At 47.2% G+C, this 22,707-nt stretch overlaps 2 protein-coding genes across 2 annotated transcripts in view; both read right to left on the bottom strand.

Moving 5' to 3' along the window:
- Window positions 1-1,013: 1,013 nt before the first annotated feature.
- slc6a3 (solute carrier family 6 member 3) lies at window positions 1,014-10,426 on the bottom strand. Its single transcript, XM_067237237.1, has 14 exons — window positions 10,138-10,426; window positions 9,322-9,453; window positions 7,026-7,245; window positions 6,138-6,276; window positions 5,611-5,745; window positions 4,536-4,639; window positions 3,935-4,059; window positions 3,245-3,357; window positions 3,009-3,137; window positions 2,793-2,892; window positions 1,662-1,762; window positions 1,409-1,576; window positions 1,193-1,264; window positions 1,014-1,068 (listed from the first exon to the last, which is right to left on the bottom strand). Exons 1-14 carry the CDS (start codon window positions 10,424-10,426, stop codon window positions 1,045-1,047), a joined length of 1,851 nt encoding a protein of 616 aa, XP_067093338.1. The 3' UTR covers window positions 1,014-1,044.
- Window positions 10,427-17,715: 7,289 nt separating this feature from the next.
- The window catches only part of LOC136943916 (lysophosphatidylcholine acyltransferase 1-like), a 39,508-nt gene continuing 34,516 nt past the window's right edge, over window positions 17,716-22,707 (bottom strand). Inside the window, exons 2-9 of the mRNA XM_067237404.1 lie at window positions 21,509-21,543; window positions 20,980-21,034; window positions 20,695-20,777; window positions 20,284-20,409; window positions 19,810-19,963; window positions 19,215-19,313; window positions 18,750-18,891; window positions 17,716-18,578 (exon numbers count right to left, since the gene is read on the bottom strand). Coding sequence (XP_067093505.1) covers window positions 18,397-18,578; window positions 18,750-18,891; window positions 19,215-19,313; window positions 19,810-19,963; window positions 20,284-20,409; window positions 20,695-20,777; window positions 20,980-21,034; window positions 21,509-21,543 — 876 coding nt within the window. The 3' untranslated portion in view covers window positions 17,716-18,396. The remainder of the gene's footprint in view (window positions 18,579-18,749; window positions 18,892-19,214; window positions 19,314-19,809; window positions 19,964-20,283; window positions 20,410-20,694; window positions 20,778-20,979; window positions 21,035-21,508; window positions 21,544-22,707) is intronic.

The following is a 22,707-nucleotide window of genomic DNA, read 5'->3' on the forward strand; positions in this document are numbered from 1 at the left end:
CTTTAAAACAGTCTTGAATTACTGAATCACTTTTTCTGTAAACCAGTAAAGCTTTGTGTTATCTTGTGAGATTAAAGATGCATTTAAAGTTTTTTACATGTCAAGTCAGAGTGGATAATTATATTTTATTTTTTATCACAATGTCAACAACATTCTACAACGTAAGTGAGCATTGCAATTAAGTAATTGCTTAACTTGTTGCTGACTGCACCTTTAAATGATGGTGATGCTTTCTTTCAAACAATGACATCGGTAAATATGACATAATGTAGAACACATAATCATCAATAAATGAAATGTGTGTGAAAAAATTATAGATAGTAATATAAATAGGAGTAAACTTTGATCTTTGGTCAATTTAATTATATAACTACAGTACTACTTTGTTTTAGATAGTGATCTGTCTATGAACTGAATATCAACATTAAGGAAACAGTTAGTCAAAGTATGATGGACTATCATCAGCAGGAAGCAAAAATGCAATCACTGTGATCTATTACCAGGGATCATTAGAAATGACTATAGTTGAGCTTTAAGATGAACAATATATGTTCAGATAATAAAAACAATTGTGAAAGTTCAATGCAGTCATACACTTAACAATCTTTAAAAACATAAGTTATAATATTTATGATTCAAATCCATTGCTGGACTTGCTGTTTAAGTTTTGGTTGTGATGTATTTATTCAGAAACAAACTAAGTTTTCTCTGATTTCATTTGAATATTTCTCAAACATTTCACAACGATCAAATAGGCTCAGCTTTATCACAACGTAAACAAAAAAACAGACATAAACCATGGTGGACAAAAGTAGTAGCCATCATAACAGTCTATATTGTAAATATAGTTTAAGATTAACACTGACCAAGTGCCAACAACATTGTCATCAAGGTCACTGCACAGTCACACGTCCATTGACTAAATTAAAGACCACTACAATTTTGAACGGTTGGGTTGGCACTTGCACTGCCATCTTGTTAACAGGTGTTTCCTGTGCCAGGCTTCTTCCTGTGTGAGAACAGTCCACCATCTCACTGCAGAACTCAAATCACCAGCCAGTGATGCAGCTGCAGCCGTCGGTGGAGTACCGGAGAATAAGAATACGTTTTAGAGCAACACCAAGCTACCGTATAGGCTGTCAATGGGTTTTGTTTAGAGTGCTAATTCAGATCGAATGAAAACAAAGTTTACCGAGAACTGCCGAACTTCACCGTTGTCCACTAGATGATGCTCCGTCTCAGGGGTGATGGCGTACGCAAGCCTCTGGGATATTCAAGAGACCAAAACACTCATTCCTTTTTTGTTATGTTAGTAGTGATGCAGTGTATAAGATTGATTTGCTACATTGAATGGAATTGTTATTGCTATTATGTAGTATGTGGATGTGGATTTGGTGTTGATACTTACATCACAGAACTTCCCAGGTATGGTGCAGAGCTTGTAGATGGCATACAGAGGCACCATTGACATTGAGGATATGGCAAGGCACCAGCCAATCATGTTGGCCCACACAGGGAAGGTGTACGGGCCATAGGTCGGAGGGTTGAATGTGGCGAAACTGACAACCACCATAAACTAAGAAAAAGAGGAAAGACACGGAAGGAAGGAAGTATTTTTCTTGCCAATAGAACAAGGTTGTATCTAATTCATGCATCCTTACCAGGAGGAAGCAGGGACTAACAAACTTCCAGCACAGTCTCCAGTAGAGGCCTGGTCTCTGTCCAATCATCTCTTCGATGTCATCACTGAAGCGGTCCACTCCTGAAATAGACACCATCTTTGAGTTCAAACCTTTTCCCATAAGGCCTACCTTTGAAAATAGAGAAAGATATCTGCCCCCCCCCATGCAAACACTCCCCTACCCCTCTCTCTCACACACACACACACACACACACACAAAACCTCTCCACATTTCCCAAAAAACAATGAAAATATGTGGCGAGAATCCTTTTGCTAACATTCATCGTGGCGTTCCTGCATCGGAACCAGGTTATCGTGAGATGATCCACAGTCAACCTCCATTTCTTCCTCCTGTTTGTTTCCCCCACAGCCTGGAGGACACATCTCCAACAGCAGACAGAGATCCTTTTCGACTGCCAGCACAAACAGTCCTGAGAGCCCACTCTGTGGAGGGCAGAGGCCCAGCAGTGCCTGTCAACACTGATAGGGCCACGGAAAAGGCCAGCAAAGCCTGGGGCTTGAGTTGTCTTCCCTGCCCAGGTTAACACCCACTGGGCCAAGGCAGCACACTGACCCTAGAGCCTGAGGACCTGTTAGCATTTATCCCGGGATGGAGCTCCCCCCCACAGATCAGAGTCCAGCTCGGAGACGAACACAAGGAGTTCAGCCTTTCTAACCCACATCGTCATGGTGCCCTGGGGAGGTTTCTCTACAAGACGACAGCTGCCCGCACGCAACATTTACCGATTTCTTCGAAAACACCGCCAAGTGGGAGAATTGATTAAATGCTAAAAGTTTTCCCTAAAATTTCTCGACGGATGTTGGAAAAGAAGGAAGTCCGATAAAAAGAAAATATCTTAAAGGCAAACCAATCCACAGCTGCATTACTCAACAACACACAACCAAGCACAATGTCACCGGTTTCCACCTTTACATACCAACCAATTGGCTTTTAAGTGGCAAACCAATCGACAGACAAAACCATTTACCACCCAGCCTCTCAGCCCATCACAGGCCTAATTCTCCATCAGCTTTGCTGGCCATGAAAACAGGGCCTCTCTCCCCTCTCCTTCCAACCCACCAGCCCATCCCTCCATCAACCCCTCCTCACCATAAAACCAGGCAATACCGATGGCCTCAATAAGCACTCCAAAAAGAATCGATGTTCCAGCAGCAAAGTGGTCCAGCAGTGTAAACACATAGATTCCTCCCTGGAAGAGAGAAGGGAGGAGAGGGACAGGGTTTGCATGGGGTGTAGGGGGAGATTGGAGGTGGACAAGGGTACATTACCATAAACCTTACTATTATTATGTCTCCTTCTACTCACGTTGGTGACACAGAAGAGGGAGATGAGGAAGGTGGACACGACGATGAACAGGGTGAAGAGCGCCCGGTGCTTGTGCAGACACTTGAACTCGTCTACCAGTCCAGTGATCACTGACTCCATCCCTCCCATCTGGAAACAAAGGAAACACAACCTACGGGTGAGCTTCACACACACACACACACACACACATACACACACACACACAGCTGCGATTCACTGAGACGTTGTGTACTTACAGCACTGTCTATTCCTAGTGTCAGCAGCATGATGAAGAAAATGACAGCCCAGACCGATGACCCGGGTAAGGTAGCAATGGCTTCTGGGTAAATGATGAACACCAATCCAGGCCCTGAGTGTCCACGCAACACAACACAACCCTGATAAGACAGCTGCAACTACAGGCTATGCATTACTTCCATAACAACAAATACATGCAGAGTATATACAGTATATCATGCACATACTGTATATTGCAGATGTAAAGGATATACTGACAAATACATTACAGATACACAGACAATACTGTATGAATAAAGCTTTGGGCACAGCCCTGGTTTAATAGGCTGTAACAATGGTGCTTGTCTATAAATGACCCAACATATCAAAACACTAACAAGGACCTCTTGGGTTTGCCAGAGACCTCAAAAGAATTGATCTGTGGTCAGTTGTTATTGACGTTAAGTCGCCCCAGAATAGACCTAGGACAGCGAAAAGTAAACCCCCACTGCATGGAAGCACACATGAGAAGAAATAGATGGATTTCAAGTGTTCACGTTGAGATGAATCAATTCTGTTTTGATGAGCAATCGTTCCCTGGGAGGCATCAAATGAACAGTTTCGTGCCATTGTTCGTTTGAGACTACCGTCTATAGACCCGTGCAGGTCAGACTGGCGTGTTGGTTGACGGTGGTGGAGCTCTGGCTTACCATCCTGGGCCACCTTGTCCAGTGCCACGTTATGTTTCTGGGCCATGTAGCCCAGGAAGGAGAAGATGACAAAGCCAGAGAAGAAGCTGGTCAGAGAGTTGATGGAGGTGGTGATGATGGCGTCCCTGTGGAGGACAATATGTGGGCATTGCGTTTTGAGGCGTTGAAGAAACACTAAGTGCCTTGAGAATAGGAACATTTGAAATTCATGGTTTGGATCAAGATGTAGATAATGGCCTTTTAACAGAGTTTCCTTTCATATATGTTTTCTGGTGTAGGGTTAGGCTGCAGAGGAAGCGATATCACTATTGATGTTATATTCAGATATGTGTCGAATGCAGGGGTGGAAAGAACAGTCCAAACTAATAATAGGTATTCAAAAGCTATCAACAGTCTCTCTTTCTCTCTGATGTCTTTTACTCTCTCTCTCTTACACACACACACCTCTCTCTCTCTCTCTCTCTCTCTCTCTCTCTCTCTCTCTCTCTCTCTCTCTCTCTCTCTCTCTCTCTCTCTCTCTCTCTCTCTCTCTCTCTCTCTCACACACACAAACCTCTCTCTCTCTCTCTCTCTCTCTCTCTATCTCAGTGTGTGAGCTCACCTATAGCAGTTGTTGCTGAATTTGTTATAGCTAGAGAAGGCTATTAGCACACCAAACCCCACACCCAGGGAGAAACAGATCTGCGTGGCTGCCTCGATCCAGACCTGCGACACAAACAAACGGCCGCGCGACCGGCACAAAAGACACAGGAAAAAAGCTGTTATTAGGGCTAATTGCAGGAAACTCATTCAACAGAAAGATGAAAGACACTTGTGAATACAGGGGTAATTTAGCAAATTGCTGCTGCATGCATGTTTCTAATCTAATTCTCAAATTGCCGCTCTCAGACCTAGTGCTCAGAGGACCTGGCCAGCAGATTCGTCTTACTACTTACTTATTTGGGCAAATGGGATATTTTACAGACTGCGGGCAAAAGGATTTCATTGTTGAAATATTGAACACATTAGAGTCTACTTTCATAAACTAAAGGGCGTTGATACCTTTGAAAGCAACTGATTTAAGCGTTCAATGTTTTTGCCTGAAGGGACTCTCTCTCCTACACATTGAAACAGATCCCCCACACGCGCACACACACACACGCACGCACACACACACACACACACAGACAAAATATGTGAAAAGGGCATTCTGTGTCTCATTACTTAGCAAAAGGCCTTTATTTTGCACCCAGCCTCAATGTGTTCAGTGTAATTGTGTCGAAGCCGTTCAGGATGAAGTGAAGTCTCAGTTGGTTGAGGGTGCCCCCCCCCCCACCCTGGGCCTCGGTGACAGCCCCACACAGCCAGCTCAAGGGTTTCTGTGAAGCTCATCACAACCACTTTATTGCCTACGTCGTTCACACGGTGCGTTTGTGTCAAAGCGCGAGTGGGTTCGCACGTGAGCTTGTGCGTGTTTAAATGGTTCTGTTCACTCGTGTGTCGTCGCGTGTGGACCCCTTCGCCTCTCTGTCTCTCTACTCTCTCTCCCTCTGTATCTCTCTGTCTCTCTCCCTCTGTATCTCTCCTCTCTGTCTCTCTACTCTCTCTCCCTCTGTATCTCTCTCCCTCTCTCCCTCTGTATCTCTCCTCTCTGTCTCTCTCCCCCCCCCCCCCCCCACCACCCCCGAGAGTCCTACCTTGGCTTCACAGAGTTTGATGAGGTCAACGCTGAGGTAGGCCTTAATGCCATCCATGGCTCCAGGCAGGGTCACACCGCGCAGCAGCAGCACAGTCAGCACCAGGTAGGGCATGGTGGCCGTGATCCACACCACCTGGCACACAGACACACACACACACACACACACACACACATGCAGACATGCACGCACGCACACACAGACGCAGACACACACGTACACACACAGACGAACACACACACAGACATGCACACACACAGACATAAACATATACACACACGCAGACATGCACGCACACACACAGACACAAGTACACACAGACGCAGACACACACGTACACATACACACACACACACGTGGACAAACACACACGTAGACATGCACACAAAACAAAATATAAACAAAATATAGGAGTGAACCATATCGGGGCTGTAATGCACCCCCCTTCTTCTTCAAGGTCCTCCAACATTAGAAACTTGCGGTCTCTCCACAATGTTGATCTGCGTCATTCCCTGTAGTTTTCCTACCTTCCCTGATGTCTTGACACCTTTCCACAGGCTGAAGTAGAGAACTACAATGACCACTGCCAAGCAGGAGGTCAGCTGCCAGCGCGGCAGGCCCAGATCATCAATACCTTCACTGTCCTGCAGGTGGAGCACTCCTCGTCTGAAAACACATCAGAGGGACGAGGCAATTTACCCGATCAGTGACCTCAATGCCAAAAACATATTTGGATTCATAGCTATTGGAAAAGATCATGGATGTAGATTAAATACCATCTATGGATAACCATGGAAAGTGTCATTCTGGATATCCAAGTTACATATTCATTACAATATAGCTGTGTCTATTCATACTCTACATCATATGTCCGGTGCAACACATATTGTGCTGCTTAAGTCCATGTGTCAAATACAAATGTTGGTTGAAATAAGTGCTTGTGTCGTCCTACTGCACTGCTTTCTGTCAGAGGCAGTGAAATTGTTCCCAGGTGGAGATGGAAATAGCCAGCCACCCATCTATGTCGAGCCAGGACTGTCAAAACAAACACACCTTCTGCAGAGAATACCAGACACCTGTTCATCCTCACAGACAACAGGCTTTCTCCATGTGTAGCGGGGGTGGCTTGGAGACCAGGTGATGTTACCTAACTAAGAGCAATCGCTTTCCTTCCAGTTCCTCTAACTCGCGTCTAGATTTCGGCTCGACATGGTCCAGTGAGAACCAGAAGGGACTTGAACCCGCGGCCGCCCCCAGGAAGTACAGGATAGAACTGACACATGCTGAAGTATCCCCGACTGAGGTAGTAACTGGAGGGAGCGTGAGTCTAACCTCACGCATGCCTGGCTTCCCCAACCATGCCCCCCTGCTACACACGCGAATACCCGCTCGCTCGGCGCCGTCGTCCGACTCACTCAAAGTACTCCTCGGCCGGTGTGGACTTCTGGGTGTCGTTGAGGGTGGTGTTGAAGGACCACACGTCGGAGCAGTTGGGGCTGTTCCAGGTGTTGTTGCAGTGGACCCAGGGCAGGTCGCCGGTGAAGGAGGAGAAGAGGTAGAACAGAGCCCAGGCGATGATCACGTTGTAGTAGAAGCCCACGTAGAGGGAGATGAGGATCACCGTGAAGCCCACTCCTGCGGGGGGGGGGGGGGGGGGGGGGGGGGGGGGGGCAAGATGCATTCATGGGTCTTCATTTAGCTACGGTTGGGGCTGTGTGCTACCGTGACATTTGCAGATGCATTACAGCGGACTGTTCCTTTTAATGTTACGTCTAATGTCTGCGGCACAACAAAGGGCCTTCCTGGATAATACGAATTGCGTGTAGGGTAAAGAGCCCTATGATGGGGGTCATTGTGTTTTGTGGTTGTATAAAAAGCTCGTCTTTTTTGGTGGAATGTTCCCTTTAACATGTACGCCGTTATGGCACGCTCCATGTCAAATGGAAAAGGGGGAGAAACTCTTCAGAAGTGCTAAACGTTGGTAACAAGGTTTGCATGCCCACGGCTCCCTTATCAAAACCATCTAGCCTTTCTCGGCATTCGAGACCGTGTCCGTCGCCCAAGCGGCTTACTTTCATCCCTAACCTTTCCTCACAAGCTCGCGGGGTCCCCAACACTTTCATTCCTACGCATGTTCGCCCCTCTTTTGTCATCCTGAAGTGATATTTGCTCAGGCAGAATTTGCCTATTAGCACCACATGCTTGATCTCCGCAGTCCTTTTCGAAAGCATTGATCCCAAGGAAACAAACAGGCTGATGGCAGTAATTACAGTTCTCCCCCCGTGGAGTGGCAGCTAGCTACTATACAGAGGCAGCCGTGTGATTAAAACGTCCGATTCCTCACCGGGTCTCCTGGAGAGCGCAGCTTCAGTACCATCCAGGACTTCCAGAGGACACGCGCGTACAAACGGATGAAGCACACTGTCTCTCTCACACACACACACAAACTCAAACACACACACACAGACACACACGCGGAGGGGACACACTGAGCACACTCACTCGCACACACACAGGACACCGAATGGGGTTTGGAATGGTTTGGGGCACGTAGTAGGGTCACAGCCTGGCCTTCTGGTCACACTGTGATTCAATGTGCTGCTCTGTCTGTGCATCAACTGGATGGTGACTCATGGCAGATCGTGTCACTAAGATTGCACGCTTGAGTTCTCTCTTTACGTTGGGTGTACATTCATTTCAGCTTTGGTCCAAATCATCATTAACCCTTGTGTTATCTTCGGGTCATTCTGACCCATCAGTCATTGTGACCCACCTTTGTATTGCGACAAATTTACCTCATACAAAAACAAAGTGAAGCATTTTCTTTTAACTGTCGGGCTGTCTCAAACCCCCCACATTGGAATGGTTAAAAGAAAATTATTTTTAGTTGTTTTTGTATTGGGTAAAATTGGGTAAACACAACGATGGTTCGTTATGAACCTTTGGGTCATATGACCCGAAGGCAGCACAAGGGTTAACAAGGTAATAGTCATTGTGAAGACAGACAGACAGACAGACAGGCAAAGGCAGACAGACAAAGACAAACAGACCGAGACAGCCAGACAGGCACACAGACAGGCAGGCAGAGTTCAATCCACCCAGGCAAACCCCTCCTTCCATGTGTACAAGTGGGCGTCGGTTCACTGTGACAGCGAAGGTCGTCGCCGTCCCCAACAACACCCTCCAGCACGTTGACTGCACCCCGCCCTGCCACGCCCCGCCCCCCAAACCCATCTGTGCCCACCTCGGTCTCCGTCCGCCACAGAGAAGACACCTCGTTTATCGATGTGTTGAGAAGGAGAGGAGGAGTGTCATGAAATGCGTAATCCGCCAGCGGCAGATGGACAGATAGAGAGGGAGAGAGGGACGCACGCAGAAGGGACGCTTTTTAAAAGCCAATTTTCCATGTTCCTTCCGAGTGCAGCCGCCTGACGATAAACGATGCCTGTCGTTACACGACAGACAGACAGGGCCGGCCCTGTCTCCTATGTACAGACTCGCCGCCATGACTCGTCCACACGCCGTTTATACGCAACACTCGAATTTGATTTGGAAAAAAGACAGACGGTCATTAATATCATAGTGTACTTAGTGGCATACTCATCTCATTCAATACTGCGCGTGTGTCGTGTGAAGGTGCACATGTGTTTATGTACACGTGTGTGTACACGTGTGTGAAGGTGTGTGTGTGTGTAGGTGTCTGTCCAATACCTTTGAATATGGGACAGATCTTCCAGACTCCAGCGGCCCCCTCTCTGTTGTACTGGCCCAAAGCCAGCTCCATGTAAAACAGGGGCATGCCTGCGATCACCATGAAGAAGAGGTAGGGCACCAGGAACGCTCCTGGAGATCACATGACAGGAAAGGAAACCAGCGAGGCGTGAGCACGGTTGGATCGTGCTATCGAGGATAATTACTGCATTTCTTTGTTGTTCTTGGGTGCCCGTTAGCACGGCATGCTAGGTCATCTCTCGCGTTACATCAACTGCATGTTCAGGGTTCAAGGGCAACATTTGGCCTTGTGTGTCAGGCGATCCTACCTTGGGTTCCGAACCACTTCCCCTGAGCAGGCTGAAAGGGGTGTCGCCCTTGGCAACGTGTGTAAATTCAAACAACCAAAGAATCGAATCTCAACCTGTGTTCTTTCATCAGCACCCTCAAACTCAATGAGGTATCTATGTTAAACAGACATAATTGGGCTTCTTGATTGTTGGGGATAATCTACGTTTGAGCAGCTGTGGGGAGCTGTCTTTTGTACACGGCACACACAGACACAAAGACACAATTGCACGTGCACACACACATACATACACACACTCACACATGCTCACCAACACTCTCAGTCCACACACACACACACACACACACACACACGCACACACCGACACACTCCAACCCCCCACCAATCTGCTCAAAACAGATAAGCCTCTAGCTCTCTCCTTCTCATCTTTCGGCTCATATCTCTCTCATCTCTCTCACTCTCTCTCTCTCTCTCTCTCTCTCTTTCTCTCTCTCTCTCTCTCTCACCTCCTCCGTTCTTATAGCACAGGTAGGGGAACCTCCACACATTGGCCAGGTCCACCGCAAAGCCGATCACTGACAGCAGGAAGTCTATCTTCTTGCCCCAGGTCTCCCGTTCCTCCTCAGGGGGGTGTGTCTGAGCGGGGTTGACCAGGGTGGAGGAGGTGAACTGCACCCCGTTCTGCTCCTTCACCAGGATCAGCTCCACATCCTTGGGGCCCATGGTGTTGGTGCCAGGCTGGGCCGGGGCTACGACGGAACACATCTGACCAGCCGGCACTCGGGCTCTGAGCATGGGGGGGGGCACTGAGGCCTGGAGGTGGTGGTGGCTGGGGGAGAGGGGGCGTGGGGGATGGAGGGGTGACAGCTGGGGGAGAGGGGGTGTAGGGGAGGATTAGATCAAGCTCGGGCCAGGTGGTGAGAGACACAGCACAAGTGCAGTTCTGAAAGAGAGAGAGATGGGGATCGGAGAAAGAAGAGAAAAAATTGTAAAAGTCACGTTAACTTAGTTTAACATGTCCTTCAATTTGATTGTTTGGCTTGTGGAAATCAATTTGCCTTCATAGGAAGGTTCTCTCAATATCACATATAAAATAAAAAGCAAAGTTCCATTTGTTGCAGAGTCCATCACTACTGCGCCATCAGTAATCTTTCAAACACCAATTGTAATTTGAATGAAATAGAACACATAATTTAAAACAGAAATTATTGTAATCACATTTTCAGAATTTGATTGCCATTCAAGCCATTTAAGTTCAGTGATAATCTATGAAAATGTTTAAACTAGTTGGAATTTATATAGCTAAATTAAGAAAATGGAAAAGAAAGCACACAAAAAGATATACTTGGATGAAAAGCAACTTGTTGATTTTAGTGGGAACACACTGTAAATACCAACGTTATTCCTCAAATCAGACCCAAAAATGTAGTCAAGGTAAAATTCTTACCTTTGTAAATGACAAAGCTTTTTCAGCGCTCCAAACAGTTTTAATTCCAACTGTGTTGACGCTTGTCTTCACAGCAGACTACGTCGCTCATCATATTTGTAGACCACCGTTTTGTGTCATTTGGACCCGGATTGAGCAGTGACAAAGAGAGAGGAGAGAGAGCTAGGGGGAAAAGAGAGAGAGAAATAGAGAGGAAGAGAAAGATAGGGATGGCGTGGGAGAGAGAGGAGGCAGATTTAGAAGGAGAGAGAGAGAGAAAGGGGTTATATCTTTGGTGGGTTGGAGGTTCGTGGACCTCTGGTTGGAGCATCTGTCCGTCAGGGACCAGTGTGTCTGGTAGTCTGAGAAGCCACACTCTGGGACATCTCTGGAAATATGAACCATACCAACCCCCTCCTCATTCTCTCAGTCTCTCTCCAGACATGCTGCTCCTCCCTACCGTCCTCCCTCTCTTTTCTCCCCTTCTCTCCTGGTCTTGAGGATGTCTGACATTGAAACACACTGCATCCTGTTTATGTGGTATAGCAATGTTAATATACAGCATTTAGGATTATTTGTGCACACACACACACACACACACTACAACCTCTGAACTTTATGGAGGTTTCAGAAAGTGATTCAGAAAAAAAGATGTCATCAATTGCATGCATGTATTGTGATGTAAAATGTACATTTAAAATGCAATATATATATATATATATTATTATAAATTTTTTGTTTGTTTACATAATAAAGCATGCTTGAACTAAATTGGGTAATTTGTACTTCTTGGACATTTTAGGAAGGGAGGGAGCGAGGGAGAGAGGGAAGGAAGGATGTGTGTAGTTTGGTCCTACCTGCCATTAGGCAGAAATCGTATTACTGCAAATGTGCGACTGACCCTAATATAATCAATGGCAACACTGAGGCCGTCCATTTCAACACCAGGGCAGAGCATCAGATAACTTAATCAACCCCAGTGAAAAGACATGACGTTTGAGTGTTTTGTTATGACCCCCGTTGTTGTGACAGCAGCATGTATTCCAGTGTTAATCAAAAAAACACAGTTGTTCCCTTAGAATCCCATCATCCATCGAAACACAAAACTTAAACCACAAATCGTTAGCTATCGAACTGTCTGAAAGATGGGCTTGGGCGAGTGTGTGTGGGGGTAACGTTGCAGAATACAGTGTCTGGTTTTAATAACACAACACCTGGGACCAAAGGAGGAGGGTGGGGGGGGATGGGGAACCAATCTAACTTAATACAAGGCTCAGGTGCCAAGAGGGCACTCATGATGTCACATCCTGTCAGTCAATCACTCAGCGGTCTCCGAGCAACACAAGCAGAGACACCAGAACAACAGGTAGAGAAACACCCCTCTCTCCATTGAGTCACAAGGCAGTCCTCTCCCTGTACTGACTGTTGATTAAGAAGGGGGGGGTCTATTGTAGATCTCAATTCATATAGATATCTGAATATATCCCGTGAAACACACACGTGCATTTTGTGGAGCCACAGTGGCTTGTACAAAACTTCTGTGAATGTGTGTCCCTCACCCCTCTCTCTCTCTCTCTCTCACTTTAAAAGACAGTGCAGTACCAGTTGGTATCGGGTTCCCCGTGGTAAATGTGGGCCGTTATTGTTTTAACACATTTTCTGGCAGGCTCATCCTCTCCCCAGTGAGATAATGAGTCCAAATGTGCTCTAATCCAATCAGCCATCAGAGACGAGGCCTGCCAACGTGCTGCTGCACGATCCCGCTGAACTAGGAGGACTGGCGTCAGAGTTCGAGAAAGGTAGGGAGCGAGAGTGCTGTCAGAGATGGAGGGCGGACAGGAGGGGAGGAGAGAGGCAGACACAGAGGAAAGGTATAGAAAGGATGAGAACACGAGAGACAGCGGGCTAGGTAGGAAGGAACTGACAGAGATGCATGACTTGACAGCTTGTAAGAGGGAGAGAACGAGCTGGTAGCCAGTCATCCATCCGTCTAACAGGGCTCCTGACGAATCCTGAATAACTAAATGTCACTGACACATGGTCAAAAGAAGGAGCACGCAGGTCAGTAAAGTGGCAAGTGCTAACCTCCACTTATAACCGACACCCCAGTAAGGCCAAGGTCTGATCAATAATACATGGTTAATAAGAGCAGGTTCTCGGCCCCTCAGTCTATAATCCCTTGCAAAAAGGTTAATGGCACTATAAAGAGTACATTACTGGTGTTGAACCCATGACCTATCCTTTTTAAGTCCATCACTTGTTACTTAAACTGAGGTTATCACACAACCTGTTAGAAGGTGGGTATAAAGACAGTAACAGCACACTATTCTGGGGATGGAAGATAGGGAGCATATTCAACCTCAAGAGGGAGGCAGATCTCCTTTTAGATGCATGCTGTGGTGGGTGTTCTGTGTTTGTCCTGAAGTCGTCAGTGATGACTTTAATTGTCCGTAGGGGCAATCACTGTACATCCCATGATTGCTTGGCCACCGGACATTGCACACAGGAGTGCATGATAGAATTTTTCTGAAACGGTCCCTGACATTGCACCTTCCCTGGGGTAATCTAGTCATGTGGACAGGTCTGTGGTGATGGGTCGGTCCTTCTTCACAGCTAATCTGGCACACCGGTCTGCCAGATAAGACGCAGTAGGTCCCCATGTCAGAGTGCTGAAAGAATTGAACAGCAAAGGCACCCAATCAAAAGACAGAGACCATGTCAAATTCTCATGTTTTATTATGAAAAGAGTCACATTGACAAGTTATATCTTCATACAGCAGTCTCCAACAGACAAAGTTCAAAAGTAGCTCACAGAAATGACTCCTCGAATATATTAAAAAGGAAAGCGTCGACTTTTAAGTCAAATAAAAACCAAAGATACGAGCAAAAGGAAGTTCAGCGACACGGCCGTGCGGAGTGGACCATCGGAAAGACAAGGTATCACTCGAAGGTGGATCGAGATCACTTGGGAAGTCTTTCGTCTTCAGTTCACTGCGGGACACTGGCCAGGTAGTAGGCAGCATGAGAATACACAGCTTTAGCTCTCACAGGTCGTGTTTGGAACAATAATAATATAAAAGCGAATGATTCCGTGTTTGAGGTATTTGAAAAACTAAAGACCGAGACCATGAGCGAGCGGTAAATTATGAAAAGGATTGACCCAATTCTGTTTTCCCTCAGTAAACTCCCAAAATTCCAGGCAACCCAAGACAAATCTAAACTATTTCACAGCTTTCTTGACATTCCAGCCGTATTTCGGGTTATTTAACAGCCTTGGACGGTCTTTGTTTGAGCTCACAAGCATTTAGCATTCGAAGAACTTGACAAGGTAGCCACGGTTTGTCAATTACAATACGAGTGTATGTACCGTACAAGGGGCTGGGATCAATCCTGTACTAATTCCATTAGCTCAGACCGTAAATAAACGAGAGGGTTAACTCTTCTTCCAGTCTTCAAAGTCAAGTGACAGCATTGTCACTATCCTGAGATAACACTGCTGTACACAGTCAGATCTCTTGTCTCCCTATTCTGTAACATTTAGAGAACAGCTCTGAACACGAGCACTACCCGAACACACTGTGGGGCTGCGACGGAGCCCAGCAGTGACATGCAGACAGCCTTCTCAGTCCCGTTTCATAGAAAAGATCAAAGAAAAAGAAAGCGACGAAAAGCTCTAAAGTGCAAACACAAATACATAGAAACGGTCCCGAATGTATTCATGGGGAGTGTGGATAAAATAGGATTTTCATTTGATCTGATTCGACCTTGTGACAGGCCGGTGTGGGACGTCAGGCCTGTCATACGTGTTTCGGAACAGCACGTCAAGGCTTGACACGCAACCCCCACCTCTTGATTCAACCTGTAGCTTCAACTAAGGATGGTGTGGAGCTCAAAGGAGCAAGATACAAAACCTACAGTATGGAAAAGATGAGTTTTAAGTACATTGTTACTGTACACTAGCGCATATATATATATATATATATATAGTAGTTTCTGATTGTGACAGATTGTCTATACATTCTCATTCAATCATAAAAATCATATAGATTCAAGGCTATCGGTTTCCATATGAAATCTGCATTTTAGTTTCTAAGCAGTCAACTTAGCAATAATAATAATAATATTGACAGCAATACACTTTCAAATATGTTTGAGGAATACAGCACAAAACAATCATCTTACAAAGGAATAGGAGAAGAACGAGGCTTAATTAGATCGTCAATACAGTCCATACAGGCTCGGAGATCGCAGATCTTTATCATGGCAGTGAACAAAAAAATTATTCATATACGTATATCAAAAATTCCCTAAATGCCCTGCATTTGGAATATTCAAAATACATATCGGAACTCTTTTAAAAGGATATCTGGAAAAAGGTAAAGATGTTCAATATTGCTTCACTGAAAATCCATGTTGGGCTTTGATGGTTATGAATCTCACAGAAGCTACAGTGGCAAACCCCTAAGCATACAAAATGTGGAACTAAACTTTTTTTGTGATATTCTAATTGTAGATACACAGATCCATGTAGAAGCGTTACAAATATACTAGTTCACTTCAGACGGCAGGGTTCCTTCAGCAGAAACGGAATGTTGTCTATTTTTCCCTTTTATCTCTATTTTGGGTTCCTTCAAAGCCATAAAAAACTGTGCGGAACAAGGACAGTGTGTCAGATCAACGACGTTCCAGTGACCCGTCTGTTCACATCTCACCAGCACGAGGGGAGATCACAGAGGCCCCGCCCCTCTCACTGGGAGACTGCTCCCCGGGGTGGGCCCTCGTCCACACCCCTTCACACATGGGGCGCCACCGGGTGGGCGGGGCGCCACCGGGTGGGCGGGGCGCCACCGGGTGGGCGGGGCGCCACCGGGTGGGCGGGGCGCCACCGGGTGGGCGGGGCTCCACCGGGTGGGCGGGGCTCCACCGGGTGGGCGGGGCGCCACCGGGTGGGCGGGGCGCCACCGGGTGGGCGGGGCGCCACCGGGTGGGCGGGGCGCCACCGGGTGGGCGGGGCGCCACCGGGTGGGCGGGGCGCCACCGGGTGGGCGGGGCGCCACCGGGTGGGCGGGGCGCCACCGGGTGGGCGGGGCGCCACCGGGTGGGCGGGGCGCCACCGGGTGGGCGGGGCGCCACCGGGTGGGCGGGCAAAGCTTTATGAAGGTGAGCGAGTGTGAAGGAGGTTCTTCCCTCATGGTGCTACCCCCTGTGACCCAGGTGGCCACTTGGCCCACAACCCACCACAGAAGAAGAAAAGGGTTGGTGCGTGGATGAGTGGATACCTCAGGTTAGGGGAGGGACACCAGGCTGGAATTACATTTCTTAAATTGTCCACCAATGATTGAAATAAGCAACATTTTGTGTGCGTCACAACCACACAGGAGCGGAGCTCCTCTACGTGAGCTTTAAAACAGTTCTAAATCTCTAAACTATTTTGAATCATGTCAAATTGTAACAATTGTTATTTAAAATATTGTCGGCAAAGAGTTAAAATACATACAACACCTGGTCATGTTTGAAAAAAATAGGCAATGCTATAGCACATTCTAAAAAACATGTACAGTAATTAACTGCAATTAACTGCACATCCATACATAAAACCAAACATAAAATGGCATGCTATAGATGTATACGCAAGGTTAGGACAATAATTATGTGGCTATGTGCATTACAAAACGTCATGGCCATAATCTAATGACTAAGGAATATCTTACCCAGTAAAGTTATGGGCACATTGGCAATATCATGCCAATCATAAAATAACCCCCCCCCCCCCCTCCACCGATATGAATCCTTGGGCTTAAACTAGATGTGAAGGTGCATTTTAAAATGTGCAGGCAGCAGATATTACAAATGCCTCTTCTAGAAAGCGATCGTTTCCCTCCATGAGAGGATACCTCCTTAGCTCCACCGTCCTTTATTTCAACAAAATTGAGGAAGACATCAAAGTCAGCACCGCGATGGAGAGAGAAAACGAATACTTTAGGGCGACATATCTAAAAGATGGAAAAAAAAAAAAATCTGAGATGTTCATTTCAAATGTTTTGGCTTCTCCACTCATGAGCAGTTGAGACAAAGTGTGTATTATTTGGAGGGAGCGTGTGAGGGTTAGAACGTGGGCTGGTTACTGGTGTCTCACATGCAGTGTACAGTAAGGCAGGAGGAAGGTTGTGTTAGCTGAAAGGAGCTGTTGTTGAGAGAAACTAAGTCTGGGACCTCGGTGATCACCAAACCATGAAAATGACAACAATGCACCCTGAGGTACACAGTATGATAAACAATGTCTTCCCTTTAAAGCCATACACCACTGGTTCATTAGGACAACACTGCCAGCTGAACTTAACCTCACACTCACCCGCCACTTTGAACATTTTATTTTGGTCCATACCAGTATATAACTTTTTTTTTTGTTCATCCTTTTTTTCTTTTTCTTGAAAAATAAGCTCTGCATATCTGACTGAAAAAATAGAGTTTGGGAGCAGACGGATTGTGTGAAGCGAATAGGATGTGCTCTAAGGAGAGCTTGAACGCCCAGCGGGAAGATAACATGCTTGGAATACGAGGAAAAACCATACTTGTCATGTAATGACATCTTACAAGTTACATTTTTTGTTACTGAACCCTGAGCTAAAGAAATATATATATATATAACAGGCTCATATTGAATCAACCAGTTCCTTTGTGGTCTCTCGTCCTATCGCACCTCAAATCTGAGAAGTTTGAATCCTTGCCGAGGATTGGTCAGAAAATTGTCACTGGTGCTCTGAAGGCCCTTAAGTTCCTCAAACACTGCTGCTCATGTTTCATAAAAAAAAAGGCAACTACCATTAGAAAGAATAAGAAGGATAACAAACAACAAACAAACAATCACTGAGTTGACAAAAAAAAAAAAAGTTTACTTCACTGACTACAGCCTTTTTGTTGTTGTTGCTTCCCTCGTTTGTATATATCTTAAACAAACATGCAGCGTCAGGACCAGTCTAAGATAAACCCCCTGGATGAGAAGGAAAGGAAGTAAGTGCTCACCCTTCAAGTATTTAAGCATTGTATCTGGAGTGCCTCCCATTTGGCTTTGTGAAATGTTCCTTTCCAAGAACAAAATCGAACTTTTACAAAATGTTAAAAAAAAATCCAAAACAACAAAAAACAAAAAGAAAAGTAACTAAATGTTTCGATCACCAAGCAAAAAATTAACAGCATAACATTTTCTAATACTGGTAGAAACAATAGGGGGTACACTTTATACTGGTGGTACTGACTAGCCACAGCTCAGGCCCTTGACACCATTCCCCACCACCACGCTCTCTCCAGGAGAGGAGGCTTCTTGGTAAAACCTGTTGGCTCAGTTGTGTTTCTTCAGCTTGCTGGCGCTAGTGTGGTCGCTGGGGCTGAAGTCAGGGCAGATCCCATTGGCTGAGGGGCTTGGCTTGGCGTGGTGGCCGCAGCTGTGGAGGCTTGCATTGTCCCTGTACAGATACTCCTCGGCAAAGTCCGGGTGCAGCGCCACAAAGCTCCGGAACTTGTCTGCCACGAGGGGGCGCCAAACACAAAGACAAACGTTACCGAGGGCGTGGTGAGGCAAAGCTGCCAGGCTTCGTGCACGACGTCAACAACAACATGGCAACGAGGGCGTGTGCCCATCGGGGTGAACTGCATTGTGGGATTGGAAGGGTCGGAGAGGTAGGGGTTTCTTACCGAAGGTGAGTTTGCCCGTGTCGTCGACGTCGATGGCGCTGAAGAGGCGAGTCACGCGGAGGTGAGCCACGCCCAGGGCCGTTCTCAGGATGCAGGCTAGCTCACACTCTGTCAGCGCCCCGTCCTCCTCCGCCTCGAACATCTCGGATCACACACACACACACGCACACCGTCACTGTCTGACCTCGAGGACGGCACTCGAACGGACTACCCCAAACCTTCCATGACACACCGGGTGTAATATCACCCATCCTGCAAAGCCCATCTCTACGAACACATTTGAGATGTGCTTCTAATTGGCCCTCTGCAGAGAGTAGGACCCGAAGGTCTGTTTCAGGACAGTCAGAAGACAGAAGTTGCCATTTCAAAATAGAAAATGTCACATTATATTACAAGATAGAATTTTGAAAGTCATCCCAGCCCCCGCACCCCCTTGGTGAACACAAGCCCTCGAGCAGAACATACCTTGAAGGCCAATTTCATCGTTTCCAGAGTTCTTGCCGGTCTGCACACGACCGATAAGGCGATGACATATTCTCTGATGTCCATGGAGTTATCGTCATGCTGGAGATTGGATTAGAAAAGCGTTCTGATCACAACGAGGCAGGAACTCCAATCACCTCAAAACAAAGCAGTGTAAGACAACGAGACGGCTAACAAACGAGTCCTCACGTGGCCTAAAACCGCTGACATTAACACTGCACTGCGCTTTCCACAGTCTCCCAGCCTCGAGGCCATATTTTTATGTCTTTTAATATGTCAGACAAAGAGCCCTTCCACGGTCTGAATTAACAGCATTAAGATAACACTGCATGCGCCACATTTTCCCCCGTTTTCAGCCAAAAGTAATTCTTTGAAGATTGCCTCTTTGCAAATGATGACTGCCAACAGAAATTGTCCACGGGAAACGAGACAGGCGCTTCAAGCAGAGCGCCATTCAAGTCGAACCGCTGCAAACCGAGCGTAGCATGACTCAACGTTTGTTTCCGTCGCCTGGACCGATCCAAACGCCTCTCGCCTCTCTCCCCCCCCCCCCCCCCAGCCCGCCCGGCGTCCTCACCTCGTCGAAGAGGGCGAACATGTCCCTCAGCATGTCGGACACGGGGACGTCCAGGTACTGGGAGAAGCCCTCCAGCCCCAGCTTCTCTCCGTCCAGCTTCCTGGCCCGGTTCCCGTACTCCTGCAGGACCTTCTCCACGTTCCGGGGCTTGAGCCTTGACGGAGCAGCACACAGCTGGTCAAGACCTAGCTGCTCACAACCCCCCTCTCTCCGGCTCTCCTTTAGTGTTATTACTAATCAGACACTGCTGGACGAGAGGGGGCCAAGATCTTTTCTAATCCATTCTAGACCACACATAGGTATGCCACTGAGGGAACGTATTTAGCTAAGCTGCTGAATCCTTCTGGACAAACTCTCCCTGGCATCTTGTGCAGATGGTATATCTTCCCCTGCATCACCTGACATGGCCGGAGTGCGAGTGACAGATGTCCGTGTTGTCTAGATCGGGACCTGCCCAGGCGGTGCGACACTCACCCCAATCTCCTGACCAGCTTGGCGAACTCCAGCAGGCACGTGTCCACGGGCAGCCTGAGCTGGCCCTCTGCCATGGCCAGCTGGCAGTCCTCAAACGAGTAGTCCGTGATGGGCACTGCCAGGGCCCTGCAACGACAGGAGACAAGACACTTAACCAGGTGGTACTGAGGAGTGGTGCGGTGTAGACCCTGGAGCCTCACATCCACACAAGGTGGGGGAGGGTGGGGTTGAGAGAGACAGAGAGAGAGTAAAGAAAGCTCAGGCATGGAGATAAGGAGAGATATAGAGACCAAAAGCTAGCTAGCGAGCGAGCGATACACCACACACAGAAATATATATATATATATACACACACACACACCTATCTACGCATTGTACTGTATATAAACATGAGAGTTGAGGACGACCTACTTGGCCATGAGCCGTCTGACATTGTTGGCAAACAGAGCTGGGTTCCTCTTCTCCTCCTCAGAAGGCGTGTAGATGGGGAGAAACTGGACGGAGAGGAAGGCCACAAGTAAACAACCACACACAGGAAGAGCATGACTCCCTTCACAGGAAAGGCTCTGGCCGTGACTTTACGATGTGTTTGTTTTGAGCACGGCGATCAGGAAGTCATTTTGACACTGTGACGGAATATTAGGTCAAAGAAGGGACTGGCTAAAACATGATCGTCCTCATCACCATCCCACTTACCTCAATCTCAAACTCGTTGTGCAACTGGCACAGCGTTAGCCACAGGATTTTAAACCTGGAAAAAGGAAAATATGAAATAATGATGACCAGACAAGACGTGGGGATGTGATACAGGGCCAATAAAGTGTCCGCAGCCAGTCTGTGCCTGAGGTTCAGTCAACCTCCGTTCTGCGTCTAACCTTCATCCAACCCCCATTCTTATGACTTATAATATTGTTTGGATCGATTTTATGTAAAGCACATTGAGCTGCAGTTCTTGCATCAAATGTGCTATATGACTAGTCTTATTTTCCCCTGGTACACAGAACTGGACACGAGCCTTCAGGCCTCCAGGAAGACACTGGTCAGAGCCTCTGTGGCTTCTCCCTGGGGTTCTCAGGGCGGAGCTTCCCAGCGTGTGCTCAGGTAGTCTGGGCTCGCTGTTTGATCAGTGCTCAGTTTCACCGTCTGCTTGGTTATTCTTATTTTCCTGCTGGATTAGATGATCAGTGTGTGTTTTTTTGTTTGTTTTCGGTGCGAGGATACTCACGCTCCAGGGCCCTGCCAAGTCCACGTGATGCTGTCCTGAGGAGGGGAGAGGAGGGACGTGGAGAGAGGAGAGGAAAGGAGGGGAGAGGAGGGACGTGGAGAGAGGAGAGGAAAGGAGGGGAGAGGAGGGACGTGGAGAGAGGAGAGGAAAGGAGGGGAGATGAGAGGCGATTTGAGGAATGGAGAGAGTAATTGAGAGAAGTGGAGAGAGAAGGAGAGGAGAGTAATTGAGAGGAGTGGAGAGAGAAGAGAGGAGAGTAATTGAGAGGAGTGGAGAGAGGAGGAGAGGAGAGTAATTGAGAGGAGTGGAGAGAGGAGGAGAGTAGATGAGAGGAGTGGAGAGAGGAGGAGAGGAGAGTAATTGAGAGGAGTGGAGAGAGAGGAGAGTAGAGAGGAGTGGAGAGAGGAGGAGAGGAGAGTAATTGAGAGGAGTGGAGAGAGAGGAGAGGAGTGGAGAGGAAGAGCAAAGGGAGCTTTAAGAACTTTCGACAAAAAGGTCAAAACTACACCACAGACATAACTAACAAGACAGCACATGGCTGCTTCAATGAGAACCCACTTTCACTCTGACGTAAGGCGGGCCTCTAATCCCCCCCATTTGTAAACGTCTGACCTGATTGTGGTTCCTACAGTGTGTCACATCCGTTGTGACGAGTCTGACAAAAAGAGGTGTCAAACCAAGCACCTTATGACCAAACTAGCCACACCAGACTAGTGTAACTGTAGTAGATATCATCAGAGACATGAAGCCAGGTAAGACAGTCACTGCTCTAGTCAACAACGTGCCTGGCTGTCGCTAATGCTAACAAGACCCGCTCCATGCTAGACTATTTCTCCTTTATTCCTGCAGAAGGTAGACACTGAGGCCTAATGTCTCACATACTGGGAGGGAATTAAAAAGAAAAAAAAAAGGAAACAAAGGGAACACGAGTTTAGCGACAGTAGCTCAACAACGCCCCCAAAACACAGGAACGCACAAGACTCCACAGACAAACACTCCACTGTAGAAACAGCCTCTCGTCAGTGTCCAACAACAGCCGGATCAAACTCGGGAGCCTAACTGGAGCCCCTTCTGGATTTAACAGAAACTGAAATGGATTCAGCTGGAGTCAGTTGTCCCATTAAAGAGGGTCCCAGAGGCACGGCTGCACAGCCAACAGAAATCATCCCGCTAGCAGACAGCAGCAGAGAGAACACTCG

The sequence above is a fragment of the Osmerus mordax genome, chromosome 6 (genome assembly GCF_038355195.1).
Source record: "Osmerus mordax isolate fOsmMor3 chromosome 6, fOsmMor3.pri, whole genome shotgun sequence".
Taxonomy (NCBI): domain Eukaryota; kingdom Metazoa; phylum Chordata; class Actinopteri; order Osmeriformes; family Osmeridae; genus Osmerus; species Osmerus mordax.